The 22,608-nt window shown below is 44.9% G+C and overlaps 2 protein-coding genes across 3 annotated transcripts in view; one reads left to right on the top strand and one right to left on the bottom strand.

Annotated features, from left to right (window-relative positions):
* DPYSL3 (dihydropyrimidinase like 3) overlaps positions 1-11,673 on the top strand; it is a 113,437-nt gene extending 101,764 nt beyond the window's left edge. For both annotated transcript variants that reach the window (XM_060143918.1, XM_060143920.1), the window contains exons 11-14: positions 1,865-2,035; positions 3,257-3,436; positions 6,867-7,029; positions 8,433-11,673. In XM_060143918.1, coding sequence (XP_059999901.1) covers positions 1,865-2,035; positions 3,257-3,436; positions 6,867-7,029; positions 8,433-8,521 — 603 coding nt within the window. In that variant the 3' untranslated portion in view covers positions 8,522-11,673. The remainder of the gene's footprint in view (positions 1-1,864; positions 2,036-3,256; positions 3,437-6,866; positions 7,030-8,432) is intronic.
* Positions 11,674-17,495: 5,822 nt separating this feature from the next.
* STK32A (serine/threonine kinase 32A) overlaps positions 17,496-22,608 on the bottom strand; it is an 84,867-nt gene continuing 79,754 nt past the window's right edge. Inside the window, exons 9-11 of the mRNA XM_060146462.1 lie at positions 20,086-20,091; positions 18,357-18,421; positions 17,496-17,961 (exon numbers count right to left, since the gene is read on the bottom strand). Coding sequence (XP_060002445.1) covers positions 17,871-17,961; positions 18,357-18,421; positions 20,086-20,091 — 162 coding nt within the window. The 3' untranslated portion in view covers positions 17,496-17,870. The remainder of the gene's footprint in view (positions 17,962-18,356; positions 18,422-20,085; positions 20,092-22,608) is intronic.

Here is a 22,608-nt window from a genome sequence, read left to right as displayed (position 1 = left end):
TATTATTGTGTTACTGTCGATTTCCTCTTTTATAGCTGTAAGCAGTTGCCTTATGTATTGAGGTGATCCTATGTTGGGTGCATACATATTTATAATTGTTATGTGTTCTTCTTGGATTGATCCCTTGATCATTACGTAGTGTCCTTCCTTGTCTCTTGTAACATTCTTTATTTGAAAGTCTATTTTATCTGATATGAGTATTGCTACTCCAGCTTTCTTTGTTTTTTTTTTTTTTTTTGCGGTACGCGGGCCTCTCACTGTTGTGGCCTCTCCCGTTGTGGAGCACAGGCTCCGGACGCGCAGGCTCAGCGGCCATGGCTCACGGGCCCAGCCGCTCCGTGGCATATGGGCTCTTCCCGGACCAGGGCACGAACCTGTGTCTCCTGCATCGGCGGGCGGACTCTCAACCACTGCGCCACCAGGGAAGCCCCCAGCTTTCTTTTGATTCCATTTGCATGGAAAATCTTTTTCCATCCCCTCAGTTTCAGTCTGTATGTGTCCCTAGGTCTGAAGTGGGTCTCTTGTAGACAGCATATATATGGGTCTTGCCTTTGTGTCCATTCAGCAAGCCTTTTGGTTGGAGCATTTAATCCATTCACATTTAAGGTGATTATCAATAAGTATGTTCCTGTTGCCATTTTCTTAATCGTTTTGGGTTTGTTTTTGTAGGTCCTTTTCCTCTCTTGTGTTTCCCACTTAGAGAAGTTCCTTTAGCATTTGTTGTAGAGCTGGTTTTGTGGTGCTGAATTCTCTTAGCTTTTGCTTGTCTGTAAAGCTTTTGATTTCCCCATCAAATGTGAATGAGATCCTTGCCAGGTAGAGTAATCTTGGTTTTAGGGTCTTCCCTTTCATCACTTTAAGTATATCATGCCACTCCCTTCTGGCTTGTAGAATTTCTGCTGAGAAATCAGCTGTTAACCTTATGGGAGTTCTCTTGTATGTTATTTGTCATTTTTCCCTTGCTGCTTTCAATAACTTTTCTTTGTCTTTAAGTTTTGCCAATTTGATTATTATGTGTCTCGGCGTGTTTCTCCTTGGGTTTATCCTGCCTGGGACTCTCTGTGCTTCCTGGACTTGGGTGGCTCTTTCCTTTCCCATGTTAGGGAAGTTTTCAACCATAATCTCTTCAAATATTTTCTCAGGTCCTTTCTCTCTCTCTTCTCCTTCTGGGACCCCAATAATGTGAATGTTTGTGCATTTAATGTTGTCCCAGAGGTCGCTCAGGCTGTCTTCATTTCTTTTCATTCTTTTTTCTTTCTCCTGTTCCATGGCAGTGAATTCCACCATTCTGTCTTCCAGGTCACTTCTCCCTTCTTCTGCCTCAGTTATTCTGCTATTGATTCCTTCTAGTGTATTTTTCACTTCAGTTACTCTATTGTTCATCTCTGTTTGTTTGTTCCTTAACTCTTCTAGGTCTTTGTTAAACATTTCTTGGATCTTCTCGATCTTTGCCTCCATTCTTTTTCCGAGGTCCTGGATCATCTTCACTATCATTATTCTGAATTCTGTTTCTGGAAGGTTGCCTATCTCCACTTCATTTAGCTGTTTTTCTGGGGTTTTATCTTGTTCCTTCCTCTGGTCCATAGTCCTCTGCCTTTTCGTTTTGTCTGTCTTTCTGTGAATGTGTTTTTTGTTCCACAGGCTGCAGGATTGTAGTTCTTCTTCGTCACTTCCATCTTAAGCCACGCATTTAACCATTTTCTCTGGGTGATGGTGACAGCCCCACTGATTCTGTAGCTTGCTGGGTGGACTTCTGTGCTCACCGTCTCAGAGGTCCCTCTTTGTATATGTGGGCCTTTGTGGTCCCCCTGCTCTGAGCTCAGAAGCCCTAGATGGACCATTTTGTGTGTGTACGTTTCAACAGGCCACGGGGAAGATGGATGAAAACCAGTTCGTGGCCGTGACAAGCACAAATGCTGCCAAGATCTTCAATCTGTATCCCCGCAAGGGAAGAATATCTGTGGGCTCTGACAGCGACCTGGTGATCTGGGATCCAGATGCCGTCAAGATCGTCTCTGCCAAGAACCACCAGTCGGTAAGACCTGAGCAGGTGGGAGTGGAGCAGAGTGGGGAATGTGGGCAGGGAACGTGGTGGTGAGAGACATGTGTTTGTGTTGAACCGGGATAGTCAGGCAGGGACGTGTTGCAATGACACACCACCCCCAATTCCCAGGGACTTAAAACCTCAACAGTTTCTTTCTCACTCCTGCTTTCCAAAATGGGCTGGCAGAGGAGAGGGGCTCTGCCCATCACAGTCGCTCAGGGTTGGGGGCTGGTAGAGGCACCAGCTCTCTACACGTGCTATGATTGTTGAGGTCGGGGACCAGGACACGGCTTTGAAAGCTTTTCCGAGATGTCACTTCCTCTCACCCTGCACTGGCCAGAGCCAGGCCGGAGGCCATACTTTATTCCAGGAGGTCAGGAAGTACATGGATACCTTGTGCCTAGGAGGAGAAAGAATGGGAAAAAAATTGGTGAACAGCTCTGATGCCTTCCTCATGAGGAGTTCCATGTGAAAGATGACGGTTAAAGCCCGGTACCTAACAGAAAGGGTTTTAAAAATACAGTGCTTGTTAGTAAAAAGAGCATTTTTCAAGCACTTATGTCTCAGGCACTGTGCTTTTCATTTGTTGAATCTCTGTAACAGTCTTCTTCAGGTGGGCACTATTATTAAGGAAGTGGAGATGCAGAGATTAAATAATTTATGCAGCAAGTAAATGGGGAAGCTAGGATTCAAACCCAGATAACTTGACTCCAAGCTGATATCCTTAACCACTTTTCAATAATGCCTTGCACTTATTGGATAAATGAAGGAGGTAGGGAAGAAGCCCATCTGGGGTGGCAGTGGCCTTTGCTTCAACACTGTGTCATATTACATTGTTTAATTTCGAGCTAGTGGGGATTTAAGGGTCATGTAACCCATCTACCCAGTCCAAGATGGCAAATACACCATCTCTGGTAGTTATCCACCTTCTCTTCGAACACTGCCAGTGACAAAAATTTGCTTCCACGTGAGGACCTTACTTAAGACTGGATGCTTCTCTTGGCCAGGAAGCCCACTCTTAGCAAGCATCTGTCTCCCGAGGCCTCCACCCACTAGAAGCTTGCAGATGCTTTGTAAGCTGTTCCTGGCTTACCTGGTGAATCAGTTCCTAGGGATGCTGAAGGCAGGATCCCAAGCACAGGAGAACCGCGTTCCTCTTTCTGTCCTTACTGCACCCATAACCAAGGCTTTGTCCCTCGCCCCTGTCTCTAGGCTGCAGAGTACAACATCTTTGAAGGGATGGAGCTGCGCGGGGCTCCTCTGGTGGTCATCTGCCAGGGCAAAATCATGCTGGAAGATGGCAACCTGCACGTGACCCAGGGGGCTGGCCGCTTCATTCCCTGCAGCCCCTACTCGGACTATGTCTACAAGCGCATTAAAGCCCGGAGGAAGGTGAGAAGCAGGCAGAGCCCAGAGGTGGGGGGGGGATGGGCTCTGTGTCCCATTCAGCACAGGGACAGGAACCATGAGATTGGGAGGGGTCTGTGTGCTCTAGATCCTCCCAAAGAAATTCACAGCACCGATCTCTTCCCAAAGGACCATTGCACAGATTTAATGGACTATAAAAGGGGGGTTCAAAAACTTTCTTGGCTAAAGAAAGCTTTTTTGCAAACGATTTCCCCCCGTTTTTAGAATGCTTTTCCTTAAAGTAATTAAACATTTTAATAATTCAAAATAAAGTATCTATTTTTTGTTAATAATTTACTCTTCAAGGCTTACAAAGAGAACCAGCAATCCACACCCACCCCTCCTTGTTCCATCCCGCATCTGTCTGATGCTGCTCCACTGGGGCAAATGTTTATAACTCTTTTAGCAAGTTCTGTGGTTCATGTAAAATCTTATTTATGTCCCTGATTTCACAGATAAATAGGTAGATGCATACACAGCCATATGGGTACATGTTTGTGTATATGTCTGCCTACCTCCCTACACGTTACAGATAGAGTAGCTCTAGCTGATGGAGGGGTGAGGCCCAGAACTCTGTCTTTCCAGCTCCCTCTCCTATCCCCACACTCATCTCCAGGTCGCCTTCCTGTAGGGAAACCTTAGGGCTCCTCAAAACAGGGTTTGACCAGCTCTGGGATTGTGGGATTTGAGCCGTGGTACTGACCTCGTTAGAGGTTAGACAGAATAAAGTCATCTGTGCACATGGGATGGGGGAGATGGTGGGGAGAGGAGGAAGGGGACTCCCTGTGTAAGTCACTGGGGGCCAGGCCAGAGGAAACAGAACCATGCCACCTCTGTGCCTGGACCCATCCCAGGGGTTTCCAACTTCCCTGCAGAGTACGTTGCCTGGGAGACAGGCTCCGAAGGGGAGATTTTCACGCAAGAGGTTTCCTGGGTGTTGCTTTCAGGATCACCCCTTGTGGCCAAATGAAGGAAGCAGAACAGGGCAGAGGGAGAAGTCAGGCTGGGATGCAGCTGTAACCAAGGCCTCAGCTGGGCCTCAGCTGGGCTGGTCCTTGAAAGGGGTCTGGGCCTTATATTCACTCCCTCCACACACACACACCCCCGCCAACCTACAAACCAGTATGGGATGTGGGCTGCCCCGGAGCAGAGGGTGGGGCTTTGGGCCTAGCGGTTCTCTTCATCTGAGGGCAGTTCTTGGGTGGGACTCCAGTGAGCCCTTCCTATTGCCAACACCCGCACCAGCAAGGAGAATGAGTCTTCAGTCGTGGCGACATTGGGGCGGGGGCTTGGGGACAGGAAATGGGTGCCCACTGCAGTACCTCTTAGAGAGAGAATCACAGAAACTCAGTATGTAAGTGCCCCGCCCGACTCCTAGACCCCAGTAAGTGGTCGTCGGGCCTCTGGGTGGATGTTGGCAACACAGGGGGCCTTCCCATCTCATGAGGCAGCTGCCCACCCCTGCCTGTGAGAACCAACTTCTTTTCTTTGTCTGTTTTTGTTTTCAAATTTAATGTTTTATTGGAAGGGGAACAGATAATCCAATCAGTTATAAAATCAAAAATAGAGGATTCTAGAATTATGATGGAGACAGAAACATAAATTGAAATATTCAGAATTCTGAGAAGCCTTTTTTGTGCAGATAGCCCCAGCATGATCTTGGTTGTCCAATCACTGAGCTCCTACTTGGGAAGTTCCTTGTAGTTTCAGATGTAGGGTTACCGAGGCAGTTGTTGAGTAGAAGCCAGAGAGAATCCATGTCCTCCAGAGCCCAGTGGGTGGCAGCAGCCGTATCCGTGGCCTCCACAGGAGAACGAACTTCGTTCGTTCTGCAGGTCTACCTCCCTGCAGCACACCAAGCTCAGTTCTGCTCCAGGCACCTGCACAGAATGAGTTAAACCCATCTGAGCACCTGTGTGTTCCCAAAGCCATCTGTCCTTTGGTCTAAATATTCCTGCAGCCTTCCGCTATTCATTCATGACAGTGCTCTAAATCCCTTCACCATTCTTCTCTCTTTATGAGCGGTATTTTAAAGGTAGCTAGTATGGAGTAAAATTCCACACTCCAGTTTTGGCCTAATAGAGAAGAGAATGAAACTCAAACGTCTTAGGTATCAGCTTTGTATTTCCATGAATGTGACTTAGCCTCTGGACCCCAAGAGATGTTAATGAAATACAGTTATTGGTCAAGGTTTGGGGGGAGTACAGATATAGTCATCATCTCACCTGAATCATTAACATCTGCAAATTTGGTGAGCTTTGCCTCTGCACCTGCACCTGAGTCACTGATGGATGCGAGGGAAGCCTCTGTGGCCAGCTTCCTTGGATCTTACAACGAGCTGTCCTGTGATGTCAGCTGTCGGCGTGTCCTCATTGCCTCACCTCTGGGCAATGATAAGAAACAGGCAGAGGTTGTGCTCCGGCCATTCTGCTGCCTTGGGTGGTCTTGCAGTGTTTGCATAATAGACTGTGAGCACCTCTGTGGGAGGCGCCCTGTTTCATGTGACCGTGAGCTCTGGTTCCACCACGCCTGGCCTCTGCTGATGTTGCTGGCGGGTTCCACGGTCCCAGGGCAGGTGCTGTGGGACCACAGCCAGAGGCCAGGGGGTCAGACCCACTGAATGAGGACAGTCATTTCAGTGACTGTCAATGAGGACAGCCGCTTTTGATCTGTGCTGAGGAGTGTGAGGATGGAGCTCCCATGCGGTCCTTGCCAGCACTTACGACCCTATCTCAAACTGCTACCCTTCCCACTGCTCTGCTCCAGCCGCATGGGAGGTTCTTCTGTTTGATGACATTCCCACTGGCAGTTTCCTCTGCTGAGAACACTGCCATCCACACCTCCCCCAGCCTCCTCCCTCCCTCCCTCCCTCCACCCTGGCCCCACCAACAATCTCCTTTGGTCCTTAAGATAGAAGCTTATCTATTTACAGAGGCCTTCACCCGCCACCTCCATGGTCACTCTATCACAACACCGCACATTATTTATTTTATACTGCTTCTCCTTTCCTTAAAATAACCTTTTAATTTTTTTCCAGTTTTATCGAGATATAATTGACTAGTGCAGCACAAACATAAGTCTGAGGTGTACAGCGTAGTGGTTTGACTCGCACACACCATGGAATGAGTACCACAATAAGTTTAGTGGACACCATCATCTCATATAGACACAAAATTAAAGAAATAGAAAAAAGATTGTTTTCCTTGTGATGAAAACGCTTAGGATGTGATTTATAGCGTATAGCAGTGTTAAGTATCTTTATCATGTTGTACATTGCATCCCTAGTAAAAATAACATGATTATTGCTTTCTGGCTCTCACTACGTGCACTTAATTCACTGCCACCTCTGTGCTACCTAGAACACGCCCTTAACCGTCGAGCGAATAAACTTTGCTGCCCGCTTTCTCTGCTGCAGATGGCGGACCTGCACGCAGTGCCCAGGGGCATGTATGACGGGCCGGTGTTCGACCTGACCACCACGCCCAAGGGGGGCACCCCCGCCGGCTCCACCCGGGGCTCTCCCACGCGGCCCAACCCGCCTGTGAGGAACCTCCATCAGTCCGGATTTAGCCTGTCAGGTGAGTCGGAGAAGCTGATGGTGAAGGTAGTGAAACGGGGAGCGCGGAAGGGGGAGGGGAAGCTCAGCGCTGCGAGGTTAGCGGTGATGCCGGGAGCTAACCCAGATTGCCTTCTAGGGAGACGGTCACTGGGCCGCAAGCTGGGACGTTTGCTGAACCAAAGAGAAGTCCTGGTGGGAAAGGAAGCCAGGGCTCAGCCAGGTTAAATATCAGGTTTAAGTGATGGCCAGTTCTGCTTAGAGATCACACCTGGCGGGGCCGGGGGCGGGGCAGGGCCGGGATGACTTCCTTATGAATTGAGCGTGATTTTCTGCGTTAGACAGAGAGCCCTGCAGTATGCTCTCTTTCCTTTGTTTGCCCAGGTTACCAGATAGCTCAGATTATTTTTATGCTCAAATTGCAGTAGCTTCTTCTAATCTAGGATTTTAATTCTACTCTCCCCTCCCTTGTCATGATGATAATGCTAGCAATTACTGAACATTTACCATGGCCTAGCTGTATCATGAATCTTTAAGAACTATGATATTCATAGAAAACATTCAATTGCTCAATAACCAGTAGCCTTAAAATGGGGAAAAATAAGTGTAGAGTTGCATCACTATATTGAAAATTGTAAAGTGAGGGAAATGAGACGACAAAAAAGGAAAGAGACATGTAAAGGGACAGTATCTGTGGGGAAGAAAGAGGAGGAAGAAGTGGGAGAAACAGGAAGATAGGGAGGAAAAGACATAACGGGCCATAGGGGAGGAAGACGAAAAGTGCTAAAAGTTAAGGTGACGTTGTCAGAGATCACATATCCTAGTTGTCAGAAATTTTTCAGTGTTTTTCCATTTTTTGTTGCTCCCTGGCCACTGTCACCGGTAAACTTTTTTTGGCTCCTTTCTAAAGGACATGAGTGCATATCATATCAGTGTTTCCTTTTAGCTGCGGCCCCAGGCCAGACTATCACCACTGCAAGCTGTGAGACACTGGGCAGGTTGCCTAACCTTTCACAGCCTCAGTCACCTCCTCTGTAAAATGACGTAATAACAGTACCTGCCTCAAGGGTAGCGGTGAGGACAGAATGGAATTATCTGACGAGTATTTCAAACGTTGCTCGTCAAAACGAATGTGAGCAGCTATTTTTCATATCATTCCCGTTGTTCTTTTTATTATCATTGTTATGATGCCGAGGGTCCGATGAAATCCAGTTAAGACCCTGGCTTTTCCTGGCAAAGGCTTGTTTTCAGGATGGTGGGTATGAAAAGCCTGGAATAGCTGTGACAGACTGCAATGGAAGTTTCTTGGGAGATGAGGAAGGCATTTAATATCTTACACTCTTCAAATTAATCCATTTTCTCTCTTGTCCACACCCCCCTGTCTCTCTCCCTTTTTAATCCCTGGGAACTTATTGCCACCTGCAGGCACCCAAGTGGATGAGGGGGTCCGCTCGGCCAGCAAGCGCATCGTGGCGCCCCCTGGAGGCCGTTCTAACATCACATCCCTGAGTTAAGCGACCCCTCCCCCAAAGAGAGGGGCGGAAGCAAGAAGCGATTCTTTTGAAGCCAAAATGGTACACCAATATTTAAGAAGGAAAGTGAATCCAAACAGTTTCGATCTAAAGAATCAATAAGCCTCAAGCCTTATGTTTCTCCAATGTTAACGCTCGCTTGCCTAGCTTTACGATTATTGCTTTGTTTTCTGTTTATGCATAGCCTTGATTTGTTGGACGCCCCTACCCCCCATTTACATGCATGCAATCAGGCCACTAAGGTAAAAGCATCCGCTATATAGTGTTGAGAGCGTGTGTAGTGCTGCATCTTACGACAAGGGGACAGACAAAGCTGGGACGTCAGGAAAATGAACAAAAGGGACGCCAGTTATTTGGGGTGAGTGGGTGGTGGGAGCCCAGAGCAAGGCAGAGGGCTCAGAGGGACTGGGGTAGGGTGTGTGCGGGGGAGGCGGGTGGGTGAGCATAAGGGGTCTTGTGTATTGTGTTGATGAAGTAACGCTGATTTCCACGGAAGATGGCCACTCGGGGCAGCTGTCACGCCATCACGGTCCCCTGGGGTCTGCGGAGAAGGCAGGCAGTCTTCGGGTTCTGGACTTTGTCACATCCCCTCCTAGTAGATTTTATCCCTTGGAACATTTTATTAAAACACCAAAACACCAAAACCCAACCATTGCTTCCACCTGCTTGGTCGTGCCAGTGTTTGGTCGGGCCTTTTTCTCACTGTTGCTTTCAAATTCTTCTCTTTCCTGGGCTGGGAAGGAAGAGGGGAGAGAGGAAAGGACCTTTCTCTTGCTCTTGCCCTCCCTGCCTCTTTGGTGCTCTTAAAAGGCAGCAGCTGGGAGCACAGCACAAGGCCCTGGGGGGAGGGCAGCCACGCTTAAATAGCGCCTCCCTCTAAACACGTGTTGGAGCTCACCTCTCACGGCTCTTTGCAAACCAGGCAAGCAGGGGGCTTCTCGAGTTAGGACTGGAGCTGAGATGGGCTTCTCTTGCCAGGGGTGAGTGATTCTCTTGATCTCCTAAGATCCAGGCACATCCATGATTGCATACGATTTTTTTGTCATTATTAAAAATGTGTTTGCTTAGATGTTCCCTAGCTTTTATTACTAATCAGGAGTCTCAGCTCCTATGGGAGGCCAGCAGGGATGTGGGAAAGCCAGTCTGGAGCAGAAGGTGCATGCTCTGTGGCCGTGCTTCTCTTTGTCAATTCTGAACCATCTCTTTCCCCTTCCGTTAGCATATCCCTTAGGGGAACTTTTTGTTTTAGTACCAGAATCTCCCAGTGAGTGGAAGTGACATGACACGTAAAGGAAATTAGCATAAAGCATTCGTATCCACCTTGTCTGTCAGACATGAATGTCCAATTCCCTATCATGCCACTTCTGAAAATTCAGTTTTGGAGCAAGTTCTGTGAGCCCAATGAGAATCTGTAGAACCAAGAGGCCCATATGCAGGAAAAATAGATTCAACCTGGGATCAGACTTCGGTGCTCAGGGGATCCAGCTGGTAGACCCCGCAACTCTGTACTAAATACTTTCATGAAAAGAGCAGGCCTCGAGCACCTTTCAGGTGCATAGGAGAAGCCATTATCTCTGCAAGTTTTAATAAGACCAGAGAAAAGGGGACACGTGGCTAAAAGGAATTTGGAAATAGCCAAGGAAGAGGATTTCCCTAGCAAGCTACTTTCTGTTCTAATCATGAAAAAGATGATTTCCCTTCATAAAAGGAGTCTTGCTGTTTTTAAGGCTTTTTCACGGTGCCTTTATTTTAAGGGAAACATAAGCGAAGGGGAGGATGTAGCTCTTGATTTATAACTCAAAGATTTGGGGGCCTGTGGTACAACAGAACTCAGAATGACAGCTTTGCAAGCAGAGGAGCTAGTCAGATCTGAACCATCTGTATCTATGCCTCATTGGCTGGGCTGGGCTTTAGGATACGTTGCAGTACCAGCTATCACCACCAGATGGAGGAAAAGACACGTATATGACTCTCGTCCGAGCATCCACTTGTGTGCCCTCTGTTGCTCTTACCCGGCCTGAGTCCAACTCATCCTCCCCACGACCTCTCTGTGCTTTGAAAAATAAATCTTTCATGGCCAAGTTGGTTGCACTTGGGACTTCTGAATGAAACACTCAAGCAGAACTTCATATTCTACACAGGTTTCCTGTGCTGTAGGAACAACCCCTCTATGTCTTCACGATGGGCAACAGGATCTGAGGAAGTCTCCCTGTCTTCATGTACAATTAGTAACTTTCCAAGCGTAGAAAGTTCTGAGAATTCCAAGAAAACTCCCACCATATTCTTGACTTTGATTTCTGATGCCTTGTTACTTAGGTTAAAATTTATATTCAAATGTGCCCTGTTCTATGAGACCCGTTCAAGAGCCCTGTCCTGAGGGTTTAGGAAGAGAACATGGCGGTGAGTCACAGCCCTCTCAGAATTCCCTGGCATCTCATCCACGTGTGGGAGGCCATGCCGGGTCTTCCGTCTCCCCCCAGCTTTCTTTTGCTGTCTCATCTCTTGGCCTGGCCCCTCTCTAAGGGGGGGATGTCAGTCACCCGGGCTTCTCTCTGGGGCGGCCACCGTCTTGGGTCGTTGAGAAGGCATTAGTAGAACTGTTAAATCAGCTGCCCCACTAGAGATATTTCCTCTAAGTTTTCTAAAGATGGCAGTGTTGTAGTTATCCCGAGAATGGGTTTCTTCAAAGTCCAGCCACCCTATGGCCTTTTTCTTCATGACTTCACGCAGAGAGGCATGTTCTGCTCCACAGGCCTCAATCCCAAGCCTGCCCTTGGCCTCCCCCTGAGAGATCTTCCCAGCAGCTTCCTGCCACAGCTTCTCAGGCCTTCTCCCCTGGAAAACTCCAGCTCGAGTCCCAGTGTACACATGGGCTGTCCTGAGCAGCCAGCATTCCTTTTAAGTTCCCCTTTGGAAATGGTGTGTGGGTGTTCAGTTGTGTCTGGTGACTATGGACAGACAGTAAATCTCCCTGTGATCTGTGGTAGCTGTGAGGCAGCTCTGGAACGTGAAGAGCTGTTTGCTTTGAACCGTGAAGAAAACTGTGTTTTGAGTTTAGCTGAAATTAAGGAAAAAAAAGTTCATCAAGTGACTGTTAATGTAAACCTGGTTATTAAAATAACTGTAAAATCGCAGCTGTGGTTGTGTAGCCTTTTTCTGTGTGTGTCATGCCGGTCGACCTAAAGTGTGACAATTGCACCATAGAACTGACAGGGTTATTAGTAGGAGGGCACATCTGATGTAAACCCTGAGAAAATTTGGGAGTTTTCTGTCCTTTCAGTTGAGCTTGAGGTTTTGTTTTGGCCACAGAGTTAGATGGCCATTATTAAAACTTTGGGGAATAACTAATTTTTTTTAATGTTCATCAAAATTAGCGTTAATGTACAAGGCCATTTGGGAAAAATCTAGTTGAGCACAGAACAGATCCTGAAAAGTTTTGTTTGTTTTGGGTTTTTTGTTTGTTTGTTTATGTCATCCCCTTAAAGCATTTTCTGCTTCTTTCTAAAAACTTGGACTTTGAGAAAATTCAACCAAAGCATGTTTCAAAGTATATTCTTTAGCCGACTGTTCCCAAGGTGTCTAATGAGTGTGGGGAAAGTATTGTTTACTCTAATAATCTGAGAGCTTTAAAGTACATATCATCAAGTTAAAAGCTCTGAGAAATTTTATGTCTTTCAAAATGTGTCCACCTTCTATATCATCTTGTACGCTCTGCCAAACCTGTTATACTAAACCCTTTTGGGGAAACACTCCTGGATCCAATTAGAATTTATGCAGGGCATTTTTCATTGCAAATGTTAGACGTGTATAGGCAAAGAAAAAATTTTGGAAAGGGTTTTTTGAAGTCTGGTGTAACTGAAAACCTCAGGGATAGATTTGGGTAGATTGAAGCAGAGCTGGATGGAGAATATTGTTTCTCTCCATCTCTTAGCCCTGCTTGCCTTTAGTGCTTCATTCTTAGGAAAGCTCTTTCCGTGTGGGAGCAAAACTGACCATCAGCGCCACCAAGTTTGCATTTTTTACCTGCTTAAGAGATTTCAGGGGGAGAGAGGTTCTCCCCGTAGTGCCAGCCAAGGAGACGGATTCTGATTGGTCCGGCTTGGTCACGTGTTCACCATTGACCTCGGCACTGTGGCCTGGAGACTGGGACTGATTGGCCACACCTGGTAACACACCCGGCTCCTGAGCCACCTGAACCACGTGGACTGTCCGTAACTGGAAGAAAATCAATTTCTGATCCCAGAAGAGGAGGGCATGGATGCTAGGCAGATAAACACAGCAAGTGGCCACGGCAGCATTCTCAAGCCTGCAGGGCACGACTGTTTTCTCAGCACAGTATCTGTGTGTAGGCTGGGGCAGGTGCGGGAGAGGATCAGGGGATGGTAATTCCTGGTGAATTGCTTTTACGTGTGATGAACGCCCAGGTGAAACCACGTCAGAAGCTACTCTGAGCGTCTAAGGAATTATTTCAGTTTGACGTTCAAGGTTTGATGATTAAGAAGCTTTTGCCCGTAGTTGCATTTGGGGGCTTGAACTCAGGACTGGTGAAACACCTCTCTCTGCTCGGGACCATGGCAGCAGCTGAGCTCTGCTTAGGATAAGCTTGGGTGTAAAGGGCAGGGTCAGTGCTTAAAATGATCTCAGCCTGCAGGGCTCTAAAAGGGATGAAGCAGTTTTTTTTGTTTTTGTTTTTTTAAGTTAGTGCAATTCACACATTGACTTTCACACCTCTGCTGACTGGAGGTATTCAGGGTCGAGTCACATCCACCAGGTGGGGAATGAGAACACTGAATAGGAATAACAAGGTCCCTCTGGTTTTGAAGAACTTTCTGGAATCAACTCCGTTCCCATCAAGCTATCACAAGGAGAACACCAACCATGAGCAGGAGATGGGATGAAAGGGCCAAAGCAGCCTGCAGGGATGAGGTTGCATCCTTAAGGCTGGCATTCCTCAGAATGGAAGGTCTAGATCCTGCCCTGGGATCGGTGGACGCTGAGAACAAGACAGCACACTTCACATGACCTGGACGAGAGTACTCTGCATGCAGGACTTCAGAGGCCACAAGACTTACGAGAACCTATCCCGGGAACCAGTTAGCCTGTGGCTGCTAAGCTGTTGTGGGTCTGAGAGGTGATTGGAAGGCCCCTTGATTCTCCCCTGAGGCAGAAGTTGCTTCTGGCTCCAAGAGTTCAGAGCTGTCTGTTAACCTTCCTGTCCCGGGATATGGGCCTTGGACCATCCACCTGCTGCTTGGGTACGTGGAACCGGACAAAGATGTGGAGAGGTAAGAAGGGAGAGTGCTGAAAAAAAGAGGTGCAGGGACTCTCCATGGCCTAAAGGTCATAGTGAAAGGCAAAATCCAGAATACTGGGCTGGGCCTCCTTAGGTGTGGATACTGGAGGAGTCAGGTTTTCGGTTTCTACATCTGTGGAGCAGCTAGATGGTGCTGCATTTCATAGTTACAGCGCCAGAGGGCTAGAACACCATCTCTAACATTCCATAGTTCTAGAACATCATCTCTAACACCGGCTTGTCTCTAGTAAAGGACATTCCTCACAGCAGGAAATGGAAATAAGACCAGGTGACTTTGACCCTACCCCTAGGGGAAATGATTCCACACACACACACACACACACACACACACACACGGCTGACAAAGAAGGAAGTGGCTTATGGTGTACAGAAGACATTTTAATACACACAGGCACACTGACAGTACACATGTTACAGCTCAACAGAAGCACAGATTTCCCATCCAAGGGCTACCTGTTCACAACAGCACAGTTTGTGAACTGTGTTTGGATTTTTCACATCCGTGTTGAATATCAGACACACTGAGACTGTAGGAAACGGTAATCACAGGCACAGTTTCTAGGAAACAGGAATTTGTGTCGACAGAATGCAGGGACAGCTGGATACTGAAACAGCTCACTGCTTTTCATGCCTTTTCGTTCAGCCCTTGAAGAATTAAAGCCTTAGCATTACGGTGTCAGCCCAAAGCAGCAACACTGGCCCCTGCTAGCTCTATGACCCACTCCTTCTCCCTAGTTATTTATTCATCAATCCAGTCTGGAAAAGCTATTATGTGATGAAGTCTACTTTCTTCTGCTTAAAACTTTACTATCAGTAGTAGTATTGTTGGGAAATTATGTGAGATAGTATATGTAATCTAGAGCACTTAGAATGGTATATGGTTCAACCAAAGACTATATATGTGTTTTCTTTCTTCATGGTATTTTATTGTGTATATGCAATATAATTAATTTAGCTAGTTTCCCAAAAAAACAAAAAAACCCTTTACTATCAGAAGCAGCCTAACCACTAATCAATTAAGTGACCCTAATTAATGGAGCAATGCTCTGTGCGGCTTGACATTCGTTCCTGCCCCAGCAGTGCCCTCAGCCAAAACCAGTGCTGCCTTTTGGGGTTGAGCCATTAGCAGAGCCTCTCCTTCCGTGGAGTCCGGGTCATGGCCAGGGTCACAGGGCTGCCCCACCCATCCACTAGCGGTCCCTGTGGATGCACTGGGGTGGGTGACCCCGCTACAGTGCCAGAGGGTTAGAACCAGGATGCCCCTGGTCTTCCAAACCTGCTCACTTTTCAGATGTTCCACACAGGTAAGGGAGGAAGCTGTGAGGAGAAAAAGATGCCAGAAACGCCGGACAAAAGGAATTAAGAGTCACCCTGTTTTCTAAAATGCTTAGCCCTGAGCCTTCGTTGTCACACACCTAGATGAGATATGCTCCACCCTGTAGGGTAGTAAATTTTAGCCCAAGTTATGGAATAAAACCCAAGGATCTGAGTTCAACAACTAGCAATCATGGTTAAGGATTTAAGAATTCTTCTATTTTTTGGAAAACATTTTTGTCCTAACACTCAAAATGTCCAGTGGTGGGAGGTGCTTAAAATCAGCCATTCTGTACCGATGGATACAATGCTTTTTCTTTTCTAACTTGAAATATTACGTGGTGGGTCTGTAACCTGATTAGGACGGGAAATCCATCTTACCTCTCTAGTCAGTGCATCCATGGTTCTTGACAGCCCGTATGGGTGCTGTAGGCGTGGAATCAGGTCATTGGAAGTAAAAACTAGGGATTCAACCTACAGAGGTTGTATTGGGTTCCTATCCCGTTATAAACTGTATAGACGTGAAATGGCACAAATGATTTAACTCCCATCCCAATGGAGACCCTACCAATCCCATTGCACTTGGGTGTTTCCCAGTCTCTCATTTGGGATGATATATATAAGGTCAGAGCGAGAGAAAGAATCAGGTAACTGGAGAGATGAGGCGACAGCACATCAAGGCTTGAATTGAAACAAATGAAATAAATTGGTAAACATGCAAATGGCCCTGACACTCCTGGTTACCAACCAGGAGCAGAATCTGGTCACCTCCTTGTAGCTCTTGTCAACCCATTCCCCCTTCTTGGGAAATTGAGCCAGAGTTTGTAGTGTTTGGAGAAAAACATAGCACAGACATATAATATGGGGGAAATGTAGAGAAAAGGAATCAAACAGAACACAAGAGCTGGCTTTTAATTCTTAACAAAAATATGGTTACTCTTCAAGTAGAGAGACACTATTTCACAGCTTTTCAAGGCCAGAAATGTGGGGCCTATTAGCTCAGTGGGGAGAAAACCATCAGTGCTGAATTAAAGTTCAGCACTGGCTTCCTGCCCATGTCTAGTTGCCCCAGTGTGACCTCCCTTCTGGAGAAGTCCTATGTAGCTTGCGGCCGTCTCTGTTACTTCTGCCCATTTCCACCTGTCTGGTCTCCCCTGTTGCCAGCTTACTGCCACCCTGCTGAGGCCCATAGTCTCCCTAAGTAAGGACAAGGTTTAGGTGATCTGAGTGGCCAAGAGTTAAAGCAATCCCCCACCAACCCTGTTTATTCTTGAGTCTACCCAGCAGCATCTGTGAGTTGCCAAAAATAGTTCTTCTGCAAAGATCTTCTGGGTATCAGGGGAGTAGAGTTACATCCCAACTTAGGTGAATTAAACTTTGTGTTTGGCAAAGAAATAAATACAATATAAAGAAAAAGTGAAATATCAATACTATTTTAAATAGGGGATTCTGCCCGCCATTCTTGCAGTAAGCACAAGTAAGTATTGCTGTTCCCTTAGTCAGTCTTAGACCTCTCAGATGTGTGGGCATCCCACGGCTCTAAGCGTGTGATTCTAGTTTATAAAGGCATGTATAATCTGTTCAACACTTTAGTGCATCTTTTATTAGCCAAAAGTGAGACCAAAAAAAAAAAAAAAAAGAACCAAAAAAGATGACTCGTTTCATTAGTGAAGGGTCTCATGATATTGGGCTTCTCTAAGAAAAGATACTCACCATATGTTGTGTATATTAAAGGAATTTTTCAAGGGTAAATTTTACTATCTTCCAAATTCACCTCACAATCTGACAGACTGTAACTCCCATATAAGATACAACTTCAGGTACTACAAGGTGGAGGTGCTTTCAATGTGACAATGTTCTTTTCTGATGCTCTCCGGACACAGGTCTCTGGTAGTCATAAGAGGACAATTAGCTCTCAAGGAACATGCTTCTAGAAGAAGGCCAGTGGTGTGCTAATATTTCACAACTGGCTTCCTGGCGCCGGGTGGGTAGGGGGGGGCCAGAAAGGGTGGAAAGCTCTGATTTGTAGCATCTGCCAATTTCCATGATATAAATACTTCCACCATCACCAATTTCAACTCTCCACATCACTGTACGGGGTGCTGGGACAGATGCGCATAGTGGCTCTTACAATTGATACAAGCTGGTACGGTGTTCTGACTTAAGCACACCACTGGAAGGCCCTCATCAATCTGTGTTACTTATAATCTGGTTCCACTCATTTCTTCCTGAATGAATTCCTTACTCCTATTCAGTCGGATTTGGGGATTCTGACCAATTTATGAAGTTTTCTAACTCTGAAGAAATTCGCTCCATCACCCAGCAATGTCCATTTGTCGCAGTGTAATTAGGAGTGGAAAAAATAAATCTGCGTCCAAATATTCCTTTTAAAATAAAAATAGAGGCTGTTTAGAATAACAGAATGGAGAACAGTGACAGTAAAAAGGCAGCATAGGGCTCATCTAGTATTACGTTCTCGTTTTTAGATGAAAAAACTGAAGCAGAGAAAGGGGGTAAGTAACTTGCTCAAGGTCGCGCGGTGGTGAATCTAGTTCCCGGGAGCCTGGGGACTCTTCCCTGGGTCATGCTGCCTCCCTCCAAAGGTATTCAGTCATATTTTCTAAGGTGTGTGAGGTGTGGAGAGGTGAGAATTTCTGTCAGCTTTTCCTGACGTGGAAATGTCCCAAGAAGATGTTGAGGACTTCACGGGTTATTCCGGCCATCCTTTTCTTGTGGGTCTTTGGTTTGTTCCAAGGCTTGATTGGCTTGTCTTTTATTAAAGTCCTTTTTGACTCTTAAAAGGAAAAAAATAAAGTGGGTTTATTCATTGAAGTGAAAAAGAAAAGATTTAAGCTTTTGAAATGATAGCATTAAGCCCAACAATTTATAAAGAGGTGTGAGCCAGGGTAACTCTTACAAACATCATTGATTTTAAGTGTTGAAGTCCCCATTCTTCTGCCCTTCCCATCAACAGAAACCTGATACTAAGCTAATTTACCTATTACAATTTTTGAAATCTCTTACAAGAAAAAAAGTTTCTGTATTTTCCAGATTTTCTATCATGGATATGCATCATTTTTGTAATCAGAAAGGAAAAAATGTTTAAAACTATATTAAGTCTTTGCAAGTTGAATCTGGCTGAAACACTCCATCATTCGCTGAGCTGCTGTTCTTCCAGGGGTTACTTACTTCTCTCGGTTGAAAATGATGAACTCCTTTTGGACAGATTCAAGGTGCTCCTGAAGAAGGCACATCTTCCGGGTGAATGTTGGAAAAAAAATAGAGGTATAGTTAGCAGACCAATGAAGATCCTCAAGTAGCCAGTAACCTACTGAGTGTCTGTTAACTGAGTGGCCCAAATCGAGGAGGACCAGTGTGTCCTCAAAGTAGATGAGTTTGTAGCAGGAGTGAGACCACAATGAGATTAATAGAGGAGCATATAGGAAAGAAACAGGGAAAAATACATCAACTCTCTGCTCCCCACGATGAGGCAGCAAAGAAGACCTGGGTTATGGTTTACGAGCTGGATGTCTTTCAGCCATTTAGCCCAAGAAACCACAGCTTCAAGGCAGATGGGCACAAGGGTTTATTAAGCTGGTCACCTATTTGCTTCTCATCTCCTGGCCCTCATGTAAAAGGTTTGGAGGTTCTGAAACCAAGTCCCCCTAAAACTGAGTTCCCCTGCCAAGTTTATGATTAATCTCTCTGTCCAAAACTTTATTCCCTTTTCTGTCCTGCCCCTGTCCCCCTCAGGATTCAAAGAGAAGGGGAGACTGAAACTGAGCAGGACCCTGTGGGGCCTTCCCAGGTACAAAAGTCCCTCTGTGCCCCCCGTTTTTCTTTGTAGAGAAAAAAGGCTTTAGTCTCCTAGGCCTTTCCCAAGTTCCAAAGAGCACTGAAGCAGTTAATTATTAGGACAATAGAATCACAGGACTCCCATTTCCTCCTGAAGGGAACTGGATAACAATCTGATGCGTATCTTTGAGTTGTTCTGTAGAAACTCAGACCCTCCAGCCAAGTGGGGGATGGTGACTAAATGCTGACCAGAGCACGTAGACCCCAGGCTGGTTGGAACCAGAGGGTTGAGATTCCCAAAACATCACCCCGTTCCCTCGCCACCAACCAATCAGAAGAAGGTCCATGAGCTGAACACACATCCTATGACCCTCTCTCCTAACACTGTCTTTAAAAAACCCTTGTCTGAAAGCCATCGGGGAGTTTGGGTCTTTTGAGCCCATCCCCTCCTCCCGTTTCACCTTGCTTGACCCCTGCAATAAACCTTTCTCTGCTCTAAACTCAAACATTTCGGTTTGTTTGACCTCACTGTGTGTCAGGCACACAAACTTGGGTTCAACAACAGTTCTGCCTGGATTTAACGAGTAGCCTAGGAACATGTCTTCATGCTGAATTCAGATTGACTGTTCCCCTCAACTGCGCTGGGGCTGATTATACTTCAGTTGTGGTGAGCAGCCTTCTTCAGTTGTGACTTTCTCACAGATTTGCAAAGCATTTGCTTTGCTGCTTCACTGTCTGGCTGTCAGTATCTCTAGATGACGTTTCCAACATAATCAGAAAATGTAACCTCAGAGAAATGACCATCATCAGGCCCGGTATAGTATCAGCCCCAGATCAAACGTTTTAAAAGTCTGTAACAAAATACTTCCAAATGACCTCTGATGACAAATATTCTTCTTGAAGGAAAAAATATCATTCATTCATTTTGTTTTTAAATCTAGGAATTAGAAAATACTAAGTCTTCAAGTACCAGAGAGTTGTGTTTTTTTGGTTTTTTTTTTTTTAACCTTTCCTGAACAAATAATTAAGTGTTGGGAGAGTAAACTATAAAAAGGAGAGGACATTTTCCAGAGAAGGGGTGGGGGGAAGCAAAACAAAGGAGAGAAAAGAGATTCTGCTACACCTCACTCTTATCCTCAAGTTGGGGTACCTGTAACCCTGGGGGTTTCCAGTATCAGTAATAGGGGACATGAAGCTATGGGATAAACATGATCTGATAGAGCTCCTGGGGGCAGCAGATTTACCCCAAGATTGTAGAACAAATATTTTTAACATTTAAATATTCCATAAAAATATATAAATATATAAAATATTACACAATGTCTTAACACATTTATATAATACTTTATATGTTTATATAAACATGTTTATGTTTTATATATGTTTGTATTTTATACATATACATGTTTCTATATTTATGTACATATTTAGGTATTTATATATATTATAGACATAAAAATATATGTATAATATAAACATAAATAAATACATAAACATACAAAATGTTATATAAAGTTTAACATGAAGATATTTACAATATTAACATTTTAAAATATTTTAACATTAAAAATCAAGATTATAGTCACTAACATGCAGAAATTCACTCAAGTTCTTTTCTCTGTCATATAACTCTGTTTTATTTAAACAAAGATGTAAAGTGCACACTCAGATGAGTTTGTGATACGGCACTGCAGACCCTATGAGTCCCACCCTGGCCCTAAGGGCTCATGTGCCACATGTTCTTTTTCCTCTGCTTTAGCTGGAAAAGTTTAAGAAGTGCAGCTACATGGACAAGTCAACAGCAGTAGCCAGAGTATGAGGGAGAGGAGTGGGGAGCAAACAGAATGGAGGAACGAATGAGTCTTATGTGGTTGAAAAGAGAACTACTGATTAAAAAATGTTAGAATGTGCTTCTCAGGGATGACAGAGCAAACAGAGATTAGACTGGTGTAAGTAGAGACGGCATCAGAAATATCTGAAGGGTTTAGAGCAGGTGGAAATCTCAGGAGGCAGAAAAAGAGGACTTAGGTCATTTGCTTCCATAGCAGGCAGACTGGGTGTGTGTCAGTCTTTTTGGTTCTTTACTTTAAAGGGGCTGATGAGCAGAGAGGGTCAGTGGAGAACATCCTGGATGCAAAGAAACAACAGAGGCATCTACTGTGAGCATGAACCAGAGTCATGGAAAAGAATGGAGTTAGAAGTCAGGAAGTCGAGTGGAAAAGTAAAACATAAAAAATGGCTAACTTTTTTTTTTTTTTAGGGTTAGCTCTTTAATTTTTTTTTGTTTCTGTTTTTAAATTTTTATTTTATACTGGACTATAGTTGATTTACAACGTTACTAACGTTGTGTTAGTTTCGGGTGTACAGCAAAGTGATTCAGTTATACATATAGCTATTCTTTTTCAAATTTCTTTTCCCATTTAGGTTATTACAGAATATTGAGCAGAGTTCCCTGTGTTATACAGTAGGTCCTTATTAGTTATCTATTTTAGATATACTAGTGTGTATATGTCAATCCCAAACTCCCAATCCATCCCTCCCCAACTCCGTCTCCCCCTTAGCAGCCACAGGTCTATTCTCTGTGAGTCTGTTTCTGTTTTGTAGATAAGTTCATTTGCGTCATATTTTAGATTCCACATATAAGTGATATTCTATGATGTATGTCTTTCTCTTTCTGACTTTACTTAGTATGATAATCTCTAGGTCCATCCATGTTGCTGCAGATGGCATTATTTCATTCTTTTTTATGGCTGAGTAATATTCCATTGTGTATATGTACCACATCTTCTTTAACAACGGCTAGCATTTTGGCAGACATGTACTAATTGACTCAGAACAGTCTATGAAGTAGGTAGCAATACTAACTCCATTTTATAAATGAGGAAACAGAGACACAGGGGGGAAAGGAAAACTTTAGTGCTTTTACTTTATTTAATCACAGCCTGCATTCTACAGCTGTAGATGGTAACAGTCACTGCATACCTGAATCACCTGAAGAACTTAAAAAATCCTGATGCCCAGGCCACACCCCCAGATTCAGCTGAATGAATAAACAAGCCTGATGATGATGTAAGGAGCTGCTAAGATTGACTCTCACATTTTAAAATCCTTGAATAGAGATAAAGTGCTACTTTGAGATGCACCATCTTTCTAATTCTTCTTTGAGGGAAGGCTACTCTTTGTTTTGAAACAAAATCCTTTTTATTTTTAAATGGAGGCTATAAGATTAGGAGAAACTAGAGCAAAATGATGGCAGAGGCAGCTCCAAACCCCCAACCCTCAACAGAAACATCAGGAAAACAAACAGAAACCGTTAAGGCCAACACTGTCAGAACTCTGGAAAGCAAGCAAAGGTTTATAGCAACCAGACAAACACTGAATCAGGAAAAAAGCAACTTAAAAATGGTCCTGGTGTTTAAGGAAATCTCTATCAAAATATTATCTGAACACAAGCTAACATAACAAGAGACAGCAGTGGTGATGCATGACAAGGAATAGTCTTTTTGCAGAATAGTTTGTAAAAGTCACTCAAAAATGCAAGTACAGCCTTCAACAATCAAAAAACAGCAAACCCTAGAGAAGGAAGGGGAGAATCTGATTTCTGGACTTACTGGATTGTAATAGTCAACTAGCAAGTTTTCAACAA

Source organism: Lagenorhynchus albirostris, chromosome 3 (genome assembly GCF_949774975.1).
Source record: "Lagenorhynchus albirostris chromosome 3, mLagAlb1.1, whole genome shotgun sequence".
Lineage (NCBI taxonomy): Eukaryota > Metazoa > Chordata > Mammalia > Artiodactyla > Delphinidae > Lagenorhynchus > Lagenorhynchus albirostris.
Note: the sequence above shows the minus strand (reverse complement) of the source record. Positions and strands in the feature narration are given on the sequence as shown.